The 18,591-nt window shown below is 53.0% G+C and overlaps 1 protein-coding gene across 1 annotated transcript in view; it reads right to left on the bottom strand.

The window, feature by feature from the left end:
- Window positions 1-1,895: 1,895 nt before the first annotated feature.
- The window catches only part of PGLYRP2 (peptidoglycan recognition protein 2), a 21,848-nt gene continuing 5,152 nt past the window's right edge, over window positions 1,896-18,591 (bottom strand). Inside the window, exons 2-7 of the mRNA XM_075061053.1 lie at window positions 15,567-15,694; window positions 15,081-15,152; window positions 11,837-12,751; window positions 9,231-9,441; window positions 2,675-2,969; window positions 1,896-2,122 (exon numbers count right to left, since the gene is read on the bottom strand). Of these exons, the coding sequence (XP_074917154.1) occupies window positions 2,120-2,122; window positions 2,675-2,969; window positions 9,231-9,441; window positions 11,837-12,751; window positions 15,081-15,152; window positions 15,567-15,636 (1,566 nt within the window). The 5' untranslated portion in view covers window positions 15,637-15,694 and the 3' untranslated portion in view covers window positions 1,896-2,119. The remainder of the gene's footprint in view (window positions 2,123-2,674; window positions 2,970-9,230; window positions 9,442-11,836; window positions 12,752-15,080; window positions 15,153-15,566; window positions 15,695-18,591) is intronic.

Genomic DNA, 18,591 nt, shown 5'->3' with positions numbered 1-18,591 from the left:
CTGTGCCAGCAGGAGTTCATTTCTATAAAGGAGAGGGAGGTGATCCCTGCCCTGGGGCTGATGCTAGGGGCAGCTGCCTGCCTCAAAGCCAGCCAATCCTGTGGCTGGTAAATTGCAACAAGAGCTTTATTGCTGGAGACTCAAGTCATTGGCCTATCCATGGGGCAGGGAGAATACAAGCTGGGACCCAGGTAGCCCCTCAGTGCCAACTGGCTGAGGGCACACCATGGCATAACTCCCACGCATTGCCCCAACACACTGTTAGCATCTGAAAGGTGCCATGTGAGGAGTCATATGCAAACTGGAAACATGCTGACATTAATGTCATTGTGTGATATGTGTACGGGCCGTGTACGAAGAAATACAGATGGTACTGAAAATATGTTCTGAAAACTGTGTTTGGCAAGCAGCCCAGCCTGTTCTAGCCAAAGGAAGGGTGCTTCACCCCTTGGCTTGGGCTTCAGTGTAGACTGAGCAGGGGAAGGCCAGAAACAATGGAAATACATTTACATATAAGGTAAAAAAGCCATCACCCTAGCCAGTTGGGGAGCTGTACACTTAACAGTCATGAGGGGGCAGAGGCTGCATCCCGGGAAGCCTTCCTGGCTCTTGGAACAGAGACAACAGCCTTTGGGAAATAGAAGCAGGAACAGAAAGTCATTTGGGCATCCAGGACTTGGAGGCCATGAAAGGCCAGAGCTCTTGAAATTTGAGACAGGTGGATCCGTCAGCCGAGGGGCTGACATCTCTGGGAACTGACTTGAGATGAGAAAGCTGCTTAGACAGAGCATAACTTGCTGAAGTTAAGTTTTAGGCACTAGACAGCATGTTTGGTTTGTAACCTTTCCTGTCACTTTCACTCTGATTTGAAATCACTTAAGCTTCTGTTCTTTGGTCATAAATTAATTCCTGTTTTATTACAAACAATCTCAGTGCTGTGCATTAAAGCGAAGTGTGAGTCTTCAGCTAACCTGACAGGCTGGCGTGGGCTCTGTGGAGGTAGTGAACGTAACAACTTCTGTGAGTGTCACAGTGAGAGGCACTGCACACTGCAGAGAGCCATCTCTGGGGAACACGGGAGCTGGGGCTCAATGACTGGTACCTGCAAGGCAAGGCTTGGACTGGCAGAGTCCTGGAGAGTTTGCTGGCAAGGCCGATGGGCTGGTATGACCCACAGCTTAGCAGCGTGGTAACACAGTGGCTTGCAGCTATGGGTGACCTGAGCAAGCTGTCACACAAGCACACATACGTACACATGCATGCACACTTACAACACACTGAAAATGTGTGTGCACAGGTACACACACTGCACACTGAAAACACAAGCACACCCACACGTTGCACACCCACTGCTTCTTGCCAGAGGAGAGCCCCCTCTTGTTCTCTTTGTGATGTGCCAACTCCCCAACCTTCCTGTCCTGGGGGGCCATAGTGCCACAAACACGGGAAATACATTTATATATAAGGAGGGAAAGCCATCAACCCGGCCTGTCAGGGAGATGAGCACTTAATGATCCTGATGGGGAATGGCACACGTCATCCCAGCCAGTGACTTGGCATCAGATTGTCATGGTTCCTGGTGCCTGCTGAGCTGGGGTCACATTCAAGCCAGTGACCCAGAGACTATCGAGTCCCCTGTCTGAGGGATTGCAATCCTGAAGGGCTGGGGCCAAGAGTCTGAACCAGGAATTCTGGGTTCAGTTCATTATTTAATCCACTCTGCCCGGATGGGTGACCATAGGCAAGTCACATCCCCTCTGTCCCTCAGTTTCCCCGCCTCAGTCACAATGGGGATGGAAGGGTAATGAGGGGGCCCTAGAGGAGCACTTTGCTCTGCTTAGCTGGGTGATGGCATTGGGACTCTCAAATGGAAGCCAGGCTGCAGTGACACTGAATCATGTTCCCATGACCAGCTTTATTGGAGGGGGATTTCCAGTACAGGAGCAGAGCAGCACATTGTAACTACTGGGGCTAGCGAAGCCCCCCTGGCCTCTGTTGAGCCACCCTCCTGGGAACAGGATGCTGCAGCCTGCTCCCTGGGCAGTCTGAAAGCATGGTCCTGGTGGGGTGTGTCCTGAACTGGGTCATTACCTGGATCGTGACCCATGTCCGGGAGTTCTCACTGCAAAAGCAAAGAAAGAAAACATGGGTTTGATCCCAGTGTGTCCAGGAAATGCCCGATTCCTTCTAGCCTCCCACACTCCAACACACTGAGCTCCAGAGAGCCTGTCCAGGGCATGAGCAAGGCCAAAAGAGCCAGCTCCCTGGAACTGCCCAGGGCAGCCGGAGCATGCCATTTCACCATCCCCAGGGGCAGGTGGCGATGAGCAAATCTCAGCTTCCAGTTAGAAAGCCCTGGGGGTTGGAGAGAAAAGTTGGAAACTTTGACTCCAAACAGCTCAGGAACCATAAGGCGAGGAGCCAGAACCCAGCAGTGATCAGCTGGAGACATCTCATGCTGTCTGAGCCAGTCTCATAACTTTGGGGGCTGGACTCCCCTGTAGACTGCAGGGGAGCAATCCCTGATGGGAACCCTTGCTGCTGGGGTGGAGGGAGGACAAGACGGGTCACTGGCTTGGAAGCCTTCAAAACATCTTCACACTCCCACAGCCCCATTAGCAGAGTGCCCCCTCGTGGAGATAGAGTGCTGGGGAGCATGCCGGAGAGGTCTCACCTTGAAGCCCTGCCATGTTTGGATCTCCCGGTAGAGTAAGTTCCCCGGGCATGCAGTATGCACCATCTGCCGGTGCCCATGCACTGTGTAGTTGGCCCGGATCTTGGCGCCCTTCACCGCACACGGCAGGAAATTGTCACGCACCAGTGTGAGGGCAAATGCTTCCGGCAGCGTATCCATGTAGTCTCCAATGAAACTCACGCCATACCCTTTACTATTGTAGCCACGGGTGTGAGCGCCAACCCAGTGCCAACCCCGGCCCTGGTACATGTACCCATCTGATCCGACCACGAAGCTGCAGCAGGGCAAGAGCAGACAGAAGCTGAGAAGGAGACAGATCCTGTTTCCCTTGCAGTTTGGATCTGGGCTTTCAGCCCACTAGAGAGACGTGGGTTGGCTGCCAAACAGGGGTGCCAGTCCAATCCAGGGAGGGTGGATGGGGTTCCCCATGCCCTCCTGGGTGTCCACAGGGATAGAGAAAGGAAGCTTTAATTTGCAGCCAGGCCTTTATTGGGGTTTGCATGGATTCATTTTACCAAGCTGTGCTTCCTCCTGGCCTTTTTTCAAGTGGCACTGGCCTGCTGCCCTGCAAATGTCACCTACATCACTCCCTTCAGCAGGGCTCTCCCAGCACTTGGAACTGAATGGCTCTCTGGGGTGGTGCCCATGAGAGCAGAGCAGGTCTGGCTGTCTGCATGAGCTTGGGAGTCCCTGGGGACAAAGCCTTGTACCAGGCATGTCCCTGCCCTTGGGGATTCAGGTTTCATAGCATTTAAGACATAGGGGACCTGTATAAGCCAGGCCAGAGAATTTCACCACTTACTCCCGCCTGAAGCCCAGTAACTTGTGTTTGGCTAAAGCATCTGCCAGCCAGGCCCCCAGCCTGGCTTCAGAGCTATCAAGAGCTGGAGAATCCATCAATTTCCCTGGAAGTTTGTGCCAGTGGTTCATCTCCCTCCCTGGTAAACACTTGTGCCTGATTTCTAGTTTGAATTTATCTGGCTTTAACTTCCAGCCACTGTGTCTCATTGTGCCATTCTCTGCTACAGCCCAGCAGTACCCAGTGTTCTCTGCAAGTGGCTCAGCAAGTCACTGCTCTATCTTTGCGATAAACTAAAATGATTGAGCTCTTCAAGTGTCTCGCTGTCAGGCACATTCTCCAGCCCACACGTCATTTCTGTGGCTCTTTCCTGCACCTTCTCCAATTTTCCCACATCCTTTTAAAACCGTGGACACCTGAAGGAGGCACTGTATGCCAGTGTTGGTCCCCCCAATGCCGTAGACAGAGGGAAAATCACCCTCCGCACCTGCTCTCAGCTCCCCTGTTTACACATCCAAGGGTCGCATCCACACCATTTTTTGTGCCACAGCATTCCACTGGAGAGCTCATGTTGAGTTGTTTGTCCCCCTATGACCCCAAAATGCTTTTTGGCCCCTGCTTTCCAGGATATAGGCCCCCACACTCTAGGTGTGACCTTGGTACTAGACTGGAGATCTTTGCATGCAACTGTATTACAATGCATTTTTTTGAATGGACCCAGGTTTCCAAGCAAACCTGATCGTTTTGTATGACGGCTCTGTCTTCATCATCATTTCCCACCCTGCTAATCTTTTATCAGCAGCGATTTTTTATTTACTTCCGGATCATTGATAAAAGCATTGAATAGCGCCAGGCCCAGAACCAATCCCTGTGAAGCATCCCTCGAAACATTTCCATTTAATGATGGTTCCCCATTGACAACTAGTTCTTGAGTGCTGTCATTTAGCCAGTGCCTTATCTATTTAATATATGCTCTATTGACAGTGTATAGTGCTGATTTTGTAAGCAGAATGCCATATGGTACTAAGCAAAATGCCTTTCAAAAATCTATTACATCCACATGGGTACCTTTGTCAACTGAACTTGTAATATTCTCAAAGGATGAAATCCGGTTTGTTTGACAAGACCTATTTTCAATACAATCGTGTTGACTGTTGGATATAGATATTCAGGCCTGTTTGCAAAGGCCTATACTTTAAGAATTTAGGTGTATTCTTATCACTTAGCTAGTTATAGAGATATAAAAGAAAGAATCAAAATCACTGTCTGTCTGTGTAATGGCCTTCTCTTACTGTGACAGTCTGAGGCCTGGTTCTTCAGCTAAGCAGAAGAGACCAACCATAAGCTGGGAAGTGTATGGTCACATCCTCACATTCCAAACTAGTCACAATGAAATAAGGTGCTATTGGGCTGTTAGGAATACAATCCTGTCCTGATATTCCTATCACCTCCAGAGAAAGGGAAGAGCCTAGAAAATGTAAAAGGAAACTTAGTTTGATAGCATCCTGTCTGGCAAGAACTCACTTATCAATAGCTGGAATGTGAAATCCTCATTTCTGTATTGTTCTGTCACTGCAGTCTCCACTTTCCTATTGTTTGTCTGTATAATCTCTGTCTGGTTTTGTGATTGTTTCTGTCTGCTGTATAATTAATTTTGTTGGGTGTAACCCAACTAAGGTGGTGGGATATAATTGGTTAAATAACCATGTTACAACATGTTAGGATTGGTTAGTTAAATTTCAGTAAAATGATTGGTTAAGGAATAGCTAAGCTGAACTCAAGTTTTACTATATAGGCCTGGTCTACACTACGCATTTATACCGATTTTAGCACTGTTAAATCGATTTAACGCTGCACCCATCCATACAATGAGGCCCTTTATATCAATATAAATGGCTCTTTAAACCAGTTTCTGTACTCCTCCCCGACGAGAGGAGTAGCGCTGAAATCGGTATTACCATGTCAGATTAGGATTAGTGTGGCTGGAAATCGACGGTATTGGCCTCCGGGCGGTATCCCACAGTGCACCACTGTGACCGCTCTGGAAAGCAATCTGAACTCGGATGCACTGGCCAGGTAGACAGGAAAAGCCCTGCGAACTTTTGAATTTCATTTCCTGTTTGCCCAGCGTGGAGCTCTGATCAGCACGGGTGGCGATGCAGTCCCAAATCCAAAAAGAGCTCCAGCATGGACCATACAGGAGTTACTGGATCTGATCGCTGTATGTAGAGACAAATCTGTTCTATCAGAGCTCCGTTACAGAAGACGAAATGCCAAAGCATTTGAAAAAAATCTCCAGGCTATGATACAGAGTCCACAGCACAGTGCTGCATGACAAGCATAATGGAAAGCCAAAGAATCAAATGGACGCTCATGGAGGAAGAGAGGGGGTACAGAGGACTCCAGCTATCCCACAGTCCCCGCAGTCTCTGAAAAGCATTTGCATTCTTGGCTGAGCTCCCAATGCCTGTAGGGTCAAACACATTGTCCAGAGTGGTTCAGGGTATAGCTCGTCAATTTACGCCCCCTCCCTGCCCCCGTGAAAGAAAAGGGAAAAAAATCGTTTCTTGACTTTTTTCAATGTCACCATATGTCTACTGTATGCTGCTGGTAGACATGGTGCTGGGGCACTGAACAGCAGCATCCTCTCCCCTCCCTTCCCTAGTGGCAGATGGTACAGTGCAATAGGAATGGTAGCCATCCTTGTCATCAGCCTGTGAGTGCTCCTAGCTGGCCTCAGGTGAGGTCGGCCGGAGGTGCCCGGGTAAAAATAGGAATGACTCCCGGTTATTCCCGGCAGATGGTACAGAATGGCTGGTAACCGTCCTCATCATAGCAAATGGGGGCTGAGCTCCATCAGTCCCCCGCCTTTCATGTCTAAAGAAAAGATTCTGTACTGCCTGGACTATCATAGCAGGGGGATGCTGGGCTCCTCTCCCCCACACCGTTTAATGTCCTGCCTGGACTATCATAGCTGCTGGAGGCTGCCTCTCCCTCATTTTACATCACTAAAAAGTCAGTGTTTCTTATTCCTAAATTCTTTATTACTTCATTACACAAATGGGGGGACCCTGCAACGGTAGCCAAGAAGGGTTAGGGGAGGAGGGAAGCAACAGGTGGGGATGTTGCAGGGGCACCCCCTAGAATGGCATGCAGCTCATCATTTCTGTGGGATATGACACAGAGAGGCTGTGCTCTCTGGTACACTGATTCTCTAGTACACTTGCCCCATATTCTAGGCAGGACTGACTCTATTTTTAGATACAACATAAAGGAGGGAATGACCCAGGGGGTCATTCCCATTTTTGTCTTTGCGCCCCCGGCTGACCTCAGCAAAAGTCAGCCAGATGCACCCATGACAGCAGCAGACGGTACAGAATGACTGATAACCATCATCTCATTGCCAATTTACAATGGCACAGCAGATGGTACAGAACAACTGGTAACCATCTCTGCTACCTTACAAAGGCAAATGAATACTGCTGTGTAGTGCCGCAGTACCGCCTCTGTCAGTGGCATCCAGTACTCGTATGGTGACAGTGACAAAAGGCAAAACGGGCTCCATGATTGCCATGCTATGGAGTCTGCCAGTACAATCCAGGGAAAAAGGGCGCGAAATGATTGTCTGCCGTTGCTTTCAAGGAGGAAGGAATGAGTGACGACATTTACCCAGAATCACCCGCAACACTGTTTTTGCACCTTCATGCATTGGGATCTCAACCCAGTATTCTAATGTGCGGGGGTGACTGTGGGAACTATGGGATAGCTATGGCATATCTACCCACAGTGCAACGCTCCAGAAATCGACACTAGCCTCGGTACATGGACGCACACCACCGAATTATTGTGCTTTGTGTGGCCTCGTGCACTCGACTTTATACAATCTGTTTTACAAAACCGGTTTATGTAAAATCGCAATAATCCTGTAGTGTAGACGTACCCATAGTCTGCAATTAATCAGGAAGTAAGGGGGGGGATGGGAATAGGGACTGGGGATGGGGGTAGGGAAATTGGGATCATGTTTTGCTAAAGGGGGAAATGGGAACAGGGGATGGGAACAGGATCAGGGGATGAGAACAGAAACAGGGACACAGGCAAGACTCTGTGGTGTCAGAGCTGGGAAGGGGGACACTAAGGAAGGAAACTGGAATCAGGCTTGCTGGAAGTTCACCCCAATAAACATTGAATTGTTTGCGCCTTTGGACTTCGGGTATTGTTGCTCTCTGTTCATGCCAGAAGGACCAGGGAAGTGAGAAGGTGAAGGAATAAGCCCCCTAACATTGACTGACATTAATTATATTCCTATTGTTTAATTCTTTATCAAATAAATCCTGTATCAGGTTTTTCCTTAGTTTGCCTGAGGATGATGTCGGGCTAATAGGCCCACAGTTACCCAGATCACACTGCTTACTCTTTGTGAATATTGGCACAACATTAGCACTCTTCCAGTCTTCTGGAATTTCCTCAGTATCCCATAATTTATTAAAAATGAACATCTTTGGGCTGGAGATCTCAGCCAACTCTTTTAGGATTCTTGGGTGCAAATTATCAGGGTTTACTAATTTAAAATGTTTACCCTAGTAGCTGTTGCCTAAAATCCTTCTTCATCATCCCCATGTGATTCAAGATCATCCTGTTTCTTTCCAAATACAGACAGAAATATTTATTTAATACTTCTGCCTTATGTGCATTATTATGAACAATTTTACCATCTTCGTCTAGTGATGGGCCTATGTTACCGTTGGGAATATTTTTTTATTTCTAATAGACTTTAAAAACTCCTTATTGTCTTTAGCCCTGCCAGCCATGTATTTTTCTCTGGTGTCTTTAGCTTCCTCATCAATTTCCTACTTTTCACCATTTCTAATTTATATCGATTGCCATCCATTTCTTTTTTTTCTGTTTTTTATATATTGCTTTTTTATTTCTAATTTTGCTAGGATGGGCTTTTAGCCACAATCACCCTCTTCCTGAATCGTGCAGTCATGGTGTTTTGGACACCTAATAAATGCTTCTTAAAGAACTCCCAATTTTCATTCACAATTTTTTTTCTGTCCAAATGTTTCCTCTCCATCAGTTTGGCTCATCCTCTCCCTCAGCTTGGGGAAGCTACTCCTGTTGAATCATCAAGACTGTATATTGCAATGTGGCGGGGGGCAGCTGCTGAGGTCAGAATCCTGCCTCAGGGCCTGTCCTGTACTCTCATGTGGGGGGCTGTGTTTGAGCCATAGGAGGCTAGTGACCTTTGTGGAGCAGAGGGTGGCTCTAAGATGGGGATGGGCATCCAGACTAGGGGGAAGGATGCTCAGAACCAGGGAGGGAATGGGAAGAGGGAAGTGAGTTGGGGAGGTATGGCACCCACTGCTCTTGTCAGGGTGGAATGAAAGCGGCTCACCTATGTATCATAGCCCCTATTCCTCCAGCAGGCATAGGAGAATTGCTTTTATGTCAAGGAGTCACAGCCCGCACTGAGGCCCCCAGTGATCGGTGTACACTGTAGCCAGGACTGTGAAGGCTCAAGCTGGCCAAGGATCTCCTGCAGGGCTTGGTGGTAGGCCTGAAGCAGAGCCAGGACACAGCAGACACTGCACATCATCAGTGCTATGTTTCAGGGATGCAAGGCTCCAGGTGGCAAGGGCCTCCCCCTAGGCTTTCTCATGGGCTGCCCAGTCCCAAACCATCTGATGGGCATTAGCCGAGCCCAGTGCATTCTGGGAAGGCTATGCCCCTGCTCACCTGTAGCCTATGTCGTCCCAGCCACGGTCGTCCTGGTGGAAGCGCTGCATGGCCCTCATGTCAGCAGCGCACTCGGGGAAAGTCCGGCAGGGCTGGCTGGGTGAGCTGGTGTGGTGGATGTACACAAAGCTCAGGGGCAGCTTGAGCTGCGTAGGAGTCCCCTTGTAGGGTCTGGCCTCCCACATGCAGCGAGGGATGACGGCTGGGCATTCTGGAGGCAAACGCACAGGGTGAGACACACGCCCCCTGAACCCAAGCCCCTCATGCTGCCAGAGAAGTTGCCTGGCATTGCAGTCTATTTGCCAGAGCGAGAGGAATAGCTGAGTGCTGGGAGCTCTGGTTCTGACCACAGTTCCCTCTGTATCCCACAAGACCACACCCCCACGTGCCTCAGTTTCCCTCATGATACAGTTGTGTAATGCTGCCCCCTACCATCTCCAGGACACTGGGGAGCCAAGGTAGGAAACACGCTGCCAGGAGGGGAGGCCTAGCCAGGCTGCTTCTAAACAAGAAACAAGCAGTTTCTAAATGAGAAATGTTCAATCCCTTCCAGACATTTGGGGGTTTTTCTTCCACATGTTTTCAACAAAATGCTTTAAAAAAAAGTTTATTGGAGGGTTCCCCTCTCCCTTCAGGAGAAGGGAACAATGGAGGGAACTCACTCCCAAAGGGGTCTGTTTCAAATGAGAGAGGGGCCCAAACACAGAACTGGACCTGAACCTCACCGTCTCACAGCAACGGGCAGAACCGGACCCGAGCCCCAGAGCCACATCGTAACCTGCAACAGGCAGAACCGGACCCGAGGCCCAGAGATGCACTGTGACCTGCAACAGGCAGAACCGGACCCGAGGCCCAGAGCCGCACCGTGACCTGCAATGGGCAGAACCGGACTTGAGCTTCAGATCCACACCGTGACCTGCAACAGGCAGAACTGGACCCGAGCCTCAGAGCCACACCGTGACCTGCAACAGGCAGAATCGGACCCGAGGCCCAGAGATGCACCGTGACCTGCAATGGGCAGAAGCAGACCCAAGCCCCAGAGCCACACGGTCTCCCTGCAATGGGCGGAACTGGACCCGAGCCTCAGAGCCACACCTTGACCTGCAACAGGCAGAACCAGACCTGAGGCCCAGAGCCACACCGTGACCTGCAACAGGCAGAACCAGACCCGAGGCCCAGAGCCGCACTGTGACCTCCAATGGGCAGAACCAGACCCGAGCCTCAGAGCCACATTGTGACCTGCAATGAGCAGAACCGGACCCGAGCCTCAGAGCCACAGCGTGACCTGCAATGAGCAGAACCAGACCCAAGCCCCAGAGCCATATGGTCTCCCTGCAATGGGCGGAACTGGACCCGAGCCTCAGAGCCACAGCGTGACCTGCAATGGGCAGAACCGGACCCAAGCCCCAGAGCCGCACCGTCTCCCTGCAATGGACAGAACCGGACCCGAGCCCCAGAGCCGCACCATCTCCTTGCAATGGGCAGAACCAGACCCGAGGCCCCAGAGCCGCACCGTGACCTGCAAGGGGCAGAACTGGACCTGAGGCCCCAGAGCCGCACCGTGACCTGCAAGAGGCAAACCAGATCTGAGGCCCCAGAGCTGCACCGTGACCTGCAATGGGCAGAACCGGACCCGAGGCTCCAGAGCCGCACCGTCTTCTGCAGTGGCCAGAACCAGACCCAAGGCCCAGAGACACATCATGACCTGCAATGGGAAGAACCGGACCCGAGGCCCAGAGCCATACTGTGACCTACAATGGGCAGAATTGGACCCAAGGCCCAGAGCCACACCATGACCTGCAAGGGGCAGAACCAGACCCAAGGCCCCAGAGCTGCACCGTGACCTGCAATGGGCAGAACCGGACCCGAGGGCCAGAGCCACACCGTGACCTGCAAGGGGCAAACCGGACCCGAGGGCCAGAGCCACACCGTGACCTGCAAGGGGCAAACCGGACCCGAGGGCCAGAGCCACACCGTGACCTGCAAGGGGCAAACCGGACCCGAGGGCCAGAGCCACACCGTGACCTGCAAGGGGCAAACTGGACCCGAGGCCCAGAGCCGCACCGTGACCTGCAATGGGCAGAACCGGACCTGAGGCCCAGAGCCGCACTGTGACCTGCAAGGGGCAGAACCAGACCCAAGGCCCCAGAGCTGCACCGTGACCTGCAATGGGCAGAACCGGACCCGAGGCCCAGAGCCGCACCGTGACCTGCAAGGGGCAAACCGGATCCGAGGGCCAGAGCCACACCGTGACCTGCAAGGGGCAAACCGGACCCGAGGGCCAGAGCCACACCGTAACCTGCAAGGGGCAAACTGGACCCAAGGCCCAGAGCCGCACCGTGACCTGCAATGGGCAGAACCGGACCCGAGGCCCCAGAGCCGCACCATCTCCTGCAATGGGCAGTCCCCAAAGTGTGGATCTGGGGTTCTAGAGTTCAGATCTGAATGGGACTCCCCACAGCCCGGGAGCTGGGATTCAGCAGGTGGCGCTGTAAGCCCCATGTGGGCCAGGGGGTGGCATTTGGTCCGGGCTCGTCTCTAGAACCATGTAGTCCTGTTAGTGTAGCATCGCCCTGGCTGGTGAGGGGAGAGAAATAAGCACCTACCCAGGTAGGCCTCCGTGAACTCCTGCACCGCCCGGCTCGCAGCAGCCAGCAGCTCCTCGTCCCCAACCCCGCTAAGCAGTGGCGCCATCCGAGGCAGCGCTCGGAGCAGCTGGAGGGAACGCACCACCTGCTCCTCCAGCTGGCCGGCCTCGGTGAGCTGCACAAAGTTCTGGCGCCTGAAGTTGCTTCTGGCCTGGCTATCCCCGGCCAGGCCGTCGCCAGCATAGTACTCTCTCAGCAGGGTGCTCAGCGGGGCTGCAGGCACAGCTTGTCCTGCCAGGTGTGCCCCCAGGATCACCCCATCCAGCGCTCCATTGATGAAGGCATCAGTGAGGTGTGACGGGTGGCCCAGGAGGGTGAAGTTCTGGGGGTCGGACACGCTGTCCCAGCAGCCATTCGGCCCCATGGGCACCTGGCTCTCGTTGGCCTGCGCCAGGAGAAAGGCCACGCCCAGGGCCTTGGCAATGGTCACTGCGTAGAGGGTGTCTATAGTCAGGGGCAGCTCCGGATGTGTCTGGTTCAAGGGCTCAGTTGTAACTAGCAAACGCTCTAAAGCCTCAGGGGGCAGTGGCATCTCCTGCCTCCCCTTCAGCCCTGCTTCAATCCCAGCCACCAAGGGGCTTACAGCCACTGTGGTGCCATCAGGGAGCAACACCACCCCCTGCTCAGTCGAGGAGGCCTGGACTTCATGCTTCATGAGGCGCATGAGGAAGGATCTCTGCTCCTGGCTCAGGAAAGGCAGGTCCGGGGGCACGGCCGGTGCCTCCCCCAGCAGGAGCTGGTAGAACTCGCTGTCACAGCAGCCCAGGCCCCGGGCGAGCTCTGTCACGGTCAGGTTGAGGTGTCTGTCCAGGTGGTGAGATTCCAGCACTTCTACGACTTGGATCACGGAGTTCATGTGAAACGGGAGGGAGCCTGGGAGGGGAGGAGCAGGAGAGGCTGTCAGATCCCTGCCTGGCTGCCTGGCCCCTGCACTGCTCACTGGGCTAAGCAACAGGCAGTCCAAGTCAGGAAGTTTTGCACTCCCAGGGATGGGTGCTATTAGGGAAAACAGGCTAGTCTGAGAGCTCAGTCGTGCTCTGGGCCACCTGGGCTGAGGGACTGGAACAGCACAGAACTGTTGCTGTTGTGGCAGTTTACTGAGGGCTTGTCCACATGGTGCTGCGGTCCGGACTGAGGGGTGTGAAGTGCTCTAATGTGTTGTGCTCAAACTGCCACATGTGACCTATTGGCATGCTGTAAAGGGAAAGCTCATGCTGATCTAGACCTGTTTAAACAGGGCTACATTAATGTGCACTCGATAACCTTTTGTTCATGCCAGCAGCGTCTACATGGGGCACTGAGAGCAGTACACAGCAGAGTACTCTGCAGGTTATATCCCTGGAGTCCAGACTGCAGCATCATGAAAATAAGCCCTGGGTGTACTGGGGGTTCAAGCTGATAACGCGCTGTGCGGCCTAACAGCCCCTACAAACCATCAGACATCCCACTGGCAGAGACTGTGGGAATCCTACCAAACCATCTCTCCCCCAGGCTGCTGGTGGCTGCAGCCAGGGCATCTCCACGTTTCGAGATGGAATTCAAAAGCAATTGAAACTGTTCCTGACTGAGTGGCTGGATTAAGGAAATTAACAGAGCACTGCTAGTTTAGAGACAGTTGAAATGAGGCAACACAGGACTGATCAGCGTGTGGTCTGCAAAATGAAGCAATCCAAACCCGGATATTGACAGGCTGATTTGGCTGTAGGGTGTGCCCAAGAAATTGCTGCATCAATGGAGGTGGCTACTAAAGATGCTACAGAGTTTCAACAGCATCAAGTGATCTGTGCCACAGATACACTGGGGGTCAAGCAGAGAACACAACTCAGAGCTCGCTGGAAAGCTGTTTGCTTTCGCTGTCATAAACTGTCTTGCAATACAAGTGATTGGCTCAAGGACACACTCTGCTGGAATTGCAAGATATTGGGGCACAGACAGAAGATAGGCTGGTCAGGGCAAAACATGTTGCCCCCAGGTGGCAAGAGCAGCATCAGACGATTTCATTCAGCTTGCTGATGGCAATGTGGAGCGCACCAAGGATGCTGGAGTACCTCCCAGGGGCTTAGAAGACAACCTGAAGTGTTACTTGGATTCCTTTGCAGTTGGCAGTAATTTGTAGCATGGAGTGTATTATTGATCGTAATACATTGGTAATTCTTTCTGGCCTACCCTTTCACACTAAAGGAGGAAGAGTATGTCGTTTACAGGAATTGGGAAATGTTCCTTTAATAATTTGGAGCCCTCTAGTGGCATCTCTGTCTTCTGTTGCAGAAGGCAGCCAGACCCCTGCCCAAGGGCTGGGTGTTCGTACATCATTAACACGCATGGCTGTTTGGGATCCCGCTCTGCCAATGTGGGGTCCCTGCATTGCTAATACTGTGTAGAGAGCACAAACACGGTCACTGCCCAGCTCTGAGGCTGGACATTTCGGGTTGTTTTGTAAAATAGTTTGAAGAAACATAACACTTAAGAGAGACGGGACAATGTGAACCCTCCACTCCTGTATGCCTGGCATCCCCTGCTATCGTCCCAGGTGATCCCTGAGATCCCACTCACTGAGAGCAACTGAAGGGAATAAATCCCACCCCAGCCACCCCCACCACATTTCCTCTCTTTCCCAGCTAGCTCCTTTGATCTTTAGGCAGCAGGTTGCAACGAGTCACTTTCATTCTGTGCCCCATACAGTCATTTTCCCCTTGCTGGCTGGTTGGGTATTTGCAGGCAAAACAGGAGGTCTGTTCCTCCAGTCCCAGTGTAGACATACCCTTATTTAGCCTCAGTTTCCATCTCTCAAACTGGGCAATAGCTCTGCCTCATGTTGCGTGAGCGTTCACGTGTTAAAGACGGAGAGGTAATGGGGTCCCCAAGTACCTTAGGTACCTGCAGTACCTCACAAACTAGGTTTAAATGCACTAGATTTCACATTGGTCAGACATCCCCCAGTAAGCATTCCCATGCTTAGGGTCCTAACGAGAGCCTGCTGAGAGCGGAACTTTTACCTAAAAACCCAGCTTCTGCAGTCCTGGGATAGGTCAGAATCTCAGCTGTCATTATAAAAAAGGTGAGTTTCTAGCTCTCCTGCCATCAGAGGTGACCCCAGTGTGACCCCAATGGCTCCAAAACCAGAACACAAAGAATCAGCTCTCAGAATGTATTGTTTCTTCTAAATCTCATGATTTAGGGGGTCAGACTCATGATTTCTGACCATGTGGGGGTGGCTTTGTGATCCCCTGCAGCCTTCCCAGTCCAGACATTGCATCTGGGGGTACATGAGAGCCTAGGAGAGAAATTGACTAGAAGTGGATTAAAAGCAAAGTGAAACTTGCAGAAGCTTGTCCCAGGCCTCGAACCTCCTGGCCCCCAGCCCCTTCACTAATCCTGAAGTGAAAGGACAGATGCAATTTCACTCCCCAGTCACACAAACACTCCCTGGGGTTGGTGGCATTCGTCAGGGCAGCGCTAAGCTAGCATGAAACCGACCCCTCTGGCTCCAGTGCAGGAGCTGAATGAAATGCAGGAGGCAAAGAGCCATCAGGGTGATATTCCTCACCTCTTCCCTGTGACCTGGGCTGGTATCAGAAAGGAAAGCTGTGGTTTTATTCCCATCTCTTTCAGCCTCTCACCTCATCTGAGCTGTTCTAGCAACCACACAGGTCTCCCCACTGCAGAGCAGCTCCAGCTATGCACCTACCTTTGCCAGGCTCCAGCCAGGTGCAGAGACCCAGCAGCACAGCGAGATACCACAGCTTTGTGTGGCCCATCTTCTCCAAGGACAGCGCCAGTCTCCTGGTCTTAGGACGGAGTTAATAGCATGGCTCCCTACAGGGACACAGCAAAAATCAATAGACGGGTTTCAAAGTCTCCGTCCCCAGGGCTGCTGCGCTGGTGAGTGGATGAAGGGCAGTGCTGTGCACTCCCAGACTTTGCCCCTTCACCTTGGAGCTGAGGTTGCCTGTCAGCGCTCAGGGGCTGGTTGGGGAGTGGGTGACACATGGGGCAGGATGGCCCAGCCTCGCCGCTGAGCCCACATGAGAATCTGCAACCCCACAGCCCTCCACAAACACAGAGATCCGCCTACCCCAGAGCATTCCCCTTAGGGATGGCACAGGCTCTAGAACACAGCCAGCCTGCAGTAAAGTCACTGCAGCGCCCCCTCCTGGCTGTCCACAGGCTTGTTCATCCTGTCCAGAGTCCACTGCCCCTGTCTCCCGGCAACCCTCCAGTCCATCCAGGGCCGGTGCAACCATTTAGGCCAACTAGGCAGTTGCCTAGGGTGCCAAGATTTGGGGGTGCCAAAAAGTGGCGCCCCCCCAAATTTTTTTAAATGGTTGCAGCCGCTGCTGCTGGAGGGGCTGAGCTGCCGGCGGCAGCAGCTGCCTGCAAGCTGGCAACCCAAGGTGTCCCCCGGGTCAGTGCGCCGCGCCGCAGCCCTCAGCAGCGGCGCCGCCCGTCGCTCGGGAGCCGCCGCCGTAGCCCAGGGCGCCCTCGGCCCCGGGTAGGAACCGCTGCCGCAGCCCCAGGGCGCCCTCATCGTCCAGGGTCAGGGAAGTCCGCGCCAGCGACCGTCGGCAGCCCAGGGCATCCCCCCGCCGCCGGGGGTCAGAGAGCCGACCGCCGCAGCGCCAGGGCGGCCCCCCCCAGGGTCAGGGAGCCGCTGCCGCAACCCGGCAGCCCAGGGCACCCCCGCCCCCGGGGTCAGCGGCCGCCGTGGACCGTGCAGCCCAGGGTGCCCCCACTTCACCAGGTGTCAGGGACCGCCGCTGCATTCGGGCAGCCAGGGGCAAGCCCTACCGCACCCTCACCGGCGGTCAGGGAGCCAGCCTATGACCCGGAGGCCCAGGGCGCCCCTCCCCCCGCACAGCAGTAGGGAGCCGTCTGTCCGCCGTACCCGGCAGCCAGGGCGCCCCGGGTCAGGAGCGCCGCTGCATGCCCAGGTGGCCCCCCCGGGTCAGGGAGCCGCCGGCCCGTTGTGCGGATCCCGGCATTCATCCCAGATGCATCCCTCTCCACCTCCCCGGGGTCAGGGAGCCGCGAGACCCGCGCGCGGGGCGGCGAAATGTCCCAGCGCCTAGGGCGCCAGAAACCCTAGCGCCGGTCCTGAGTCCATCCCTCCACCCCAGGGGTCCCTGCCCCCTCCTGTCCCTCCATCCCAGCCCTCCGTGCCCCGTCCTGTCTCTCTGCCGCCAGGGAACTCTGTCCCCCGTCCCTCTGCCCCAGTGCTCCCTACCCCCTCCTGTCCTTCCATTCCATCCCTCCCTGCCCCCTCCTGTCCATCTGCCCCAGCACTGCCTGCCCCCTCGGTCCTTCCATCCCAGCTCTCCATGCCCCTTCCTGTCCCTCTGCCCCAGGGCTCCCTGCCCCTTCTGTCATAGAATCATAGAAGAGATCATCTAGTCCAATCCCCTGCTCAAAGCAGGACCAACACCAACTAAATCATCCCAGCCAGGGCTTTGTCAAGCCTGACCTTAAAAACCTTTAAGGATGGAGATTCCACCGAACTCCCTAGTTAACCCATTCCAGTGCTTCACCACCATCCTAGTGAAATAGTGTTTCCTAATATCCAACCTAGACCTCCCTCACTGCAATTTGAGACCTTTGCTCCTTGTTCTGCCATCTGCCACCACTGAGAGCAGCCTAGATCCATCCCCTTTGGAACCCCCCTTCAGGTAGTTGAAGGCTGTTATCAAATTCCCCCTCTCTTCTCTTCTGCAGACTAAACAAGCCCAATTCCCTCAGCATCTCATAGACTTTAAGGTCAGAAGTGACCATTATGATCATCTAGTCTGACCTCCTGCACAATGCAGAAAACAGAATGGCACCCACTCACTCCTGTAACAAACCTCTAATCTATGTCTGAGTTATTGAAGTCCTCAAATGGTGGGTTTGAAGACCTCAAGCTGCAGAGAATCCTCCAGCAAGTGACCCGTGACCCATGCTGCAGAGGAAGGTGAAAAACCTCCATGGCCTCTGCCAGTCTGCCCTGGAGGAAAATTCCTTCCCGATCCCAAACATGGCGATCAGATAAACCCTGAGCATGTGGGCAAGACTCACCAGCCAGCACCCAGGAAAGAATTCTCTGTAGTAACTCAGACCCCAACCCATCTAACATCCCATCACAGACCACTGGGCATACTTACCTGATGATAATCAAAGATCAGTTGCCAAATTAATTGCCAAAATTAGGCTATCCCATCATACCATCCTATGGGTCCGTTAAAAAGCTTAATGCGGTTTTTAGGGATGCATCGCGAGGTTTCCAGAAGATAAGGGGTGTTCGGTCATTTACAAGGCACTGGTGTGAGACCTCATGGATACTGTGTGCAGTTTCTGGTCTCCCTGTTTTAAGAGGATGGTAACCAACTGCATAGGTCAGAGAAGGGCTACGGGATGATCCGAGGAATGAAAACCTGTCTTTTTGAAGGGCCGTCAAAGAGCTTGGCTTGTTTAGCCTTAACCAAAAGAAGGTTGCGGGTGGATATGATTGCTCTTTGTAAAATTCAGAGGAATCATATTAGGGAGAGAGGAATTATTTAAGCTAGTCCAGATGTGCGCACAAGAACAAATGGTTATAAATGGCACTGGAAGTTTGACTTGAATTAGATGAAGGTTTCTAACCATTTAGAGGTAGTAAAATTTGGAAACAGCCTTCCAAGGGAGTAGTGGGGGGCAAAAGACATATCTGGCTTTAAGACTAAGCTTGCATAAGTTTATGGAGA

Source organism: Chelonoidis abingdonii, chromosome 26 (assembly GCF_003597395.2).
Source record: "Chelonoidis abingdonii isolate Lonesome George chromosome 26, CheloAbing_2.0, whole genome shotgun sequence".
Classification (NCBI taxonomy): Eukaryota; Metazoa; Chordata; order Testudines; family Testudinidae; genus Chelonoidis; species Chelonoidis abingdonii.
This window is presented reverse-complemented; position numbering and strand designations above follow the sequence as displayed.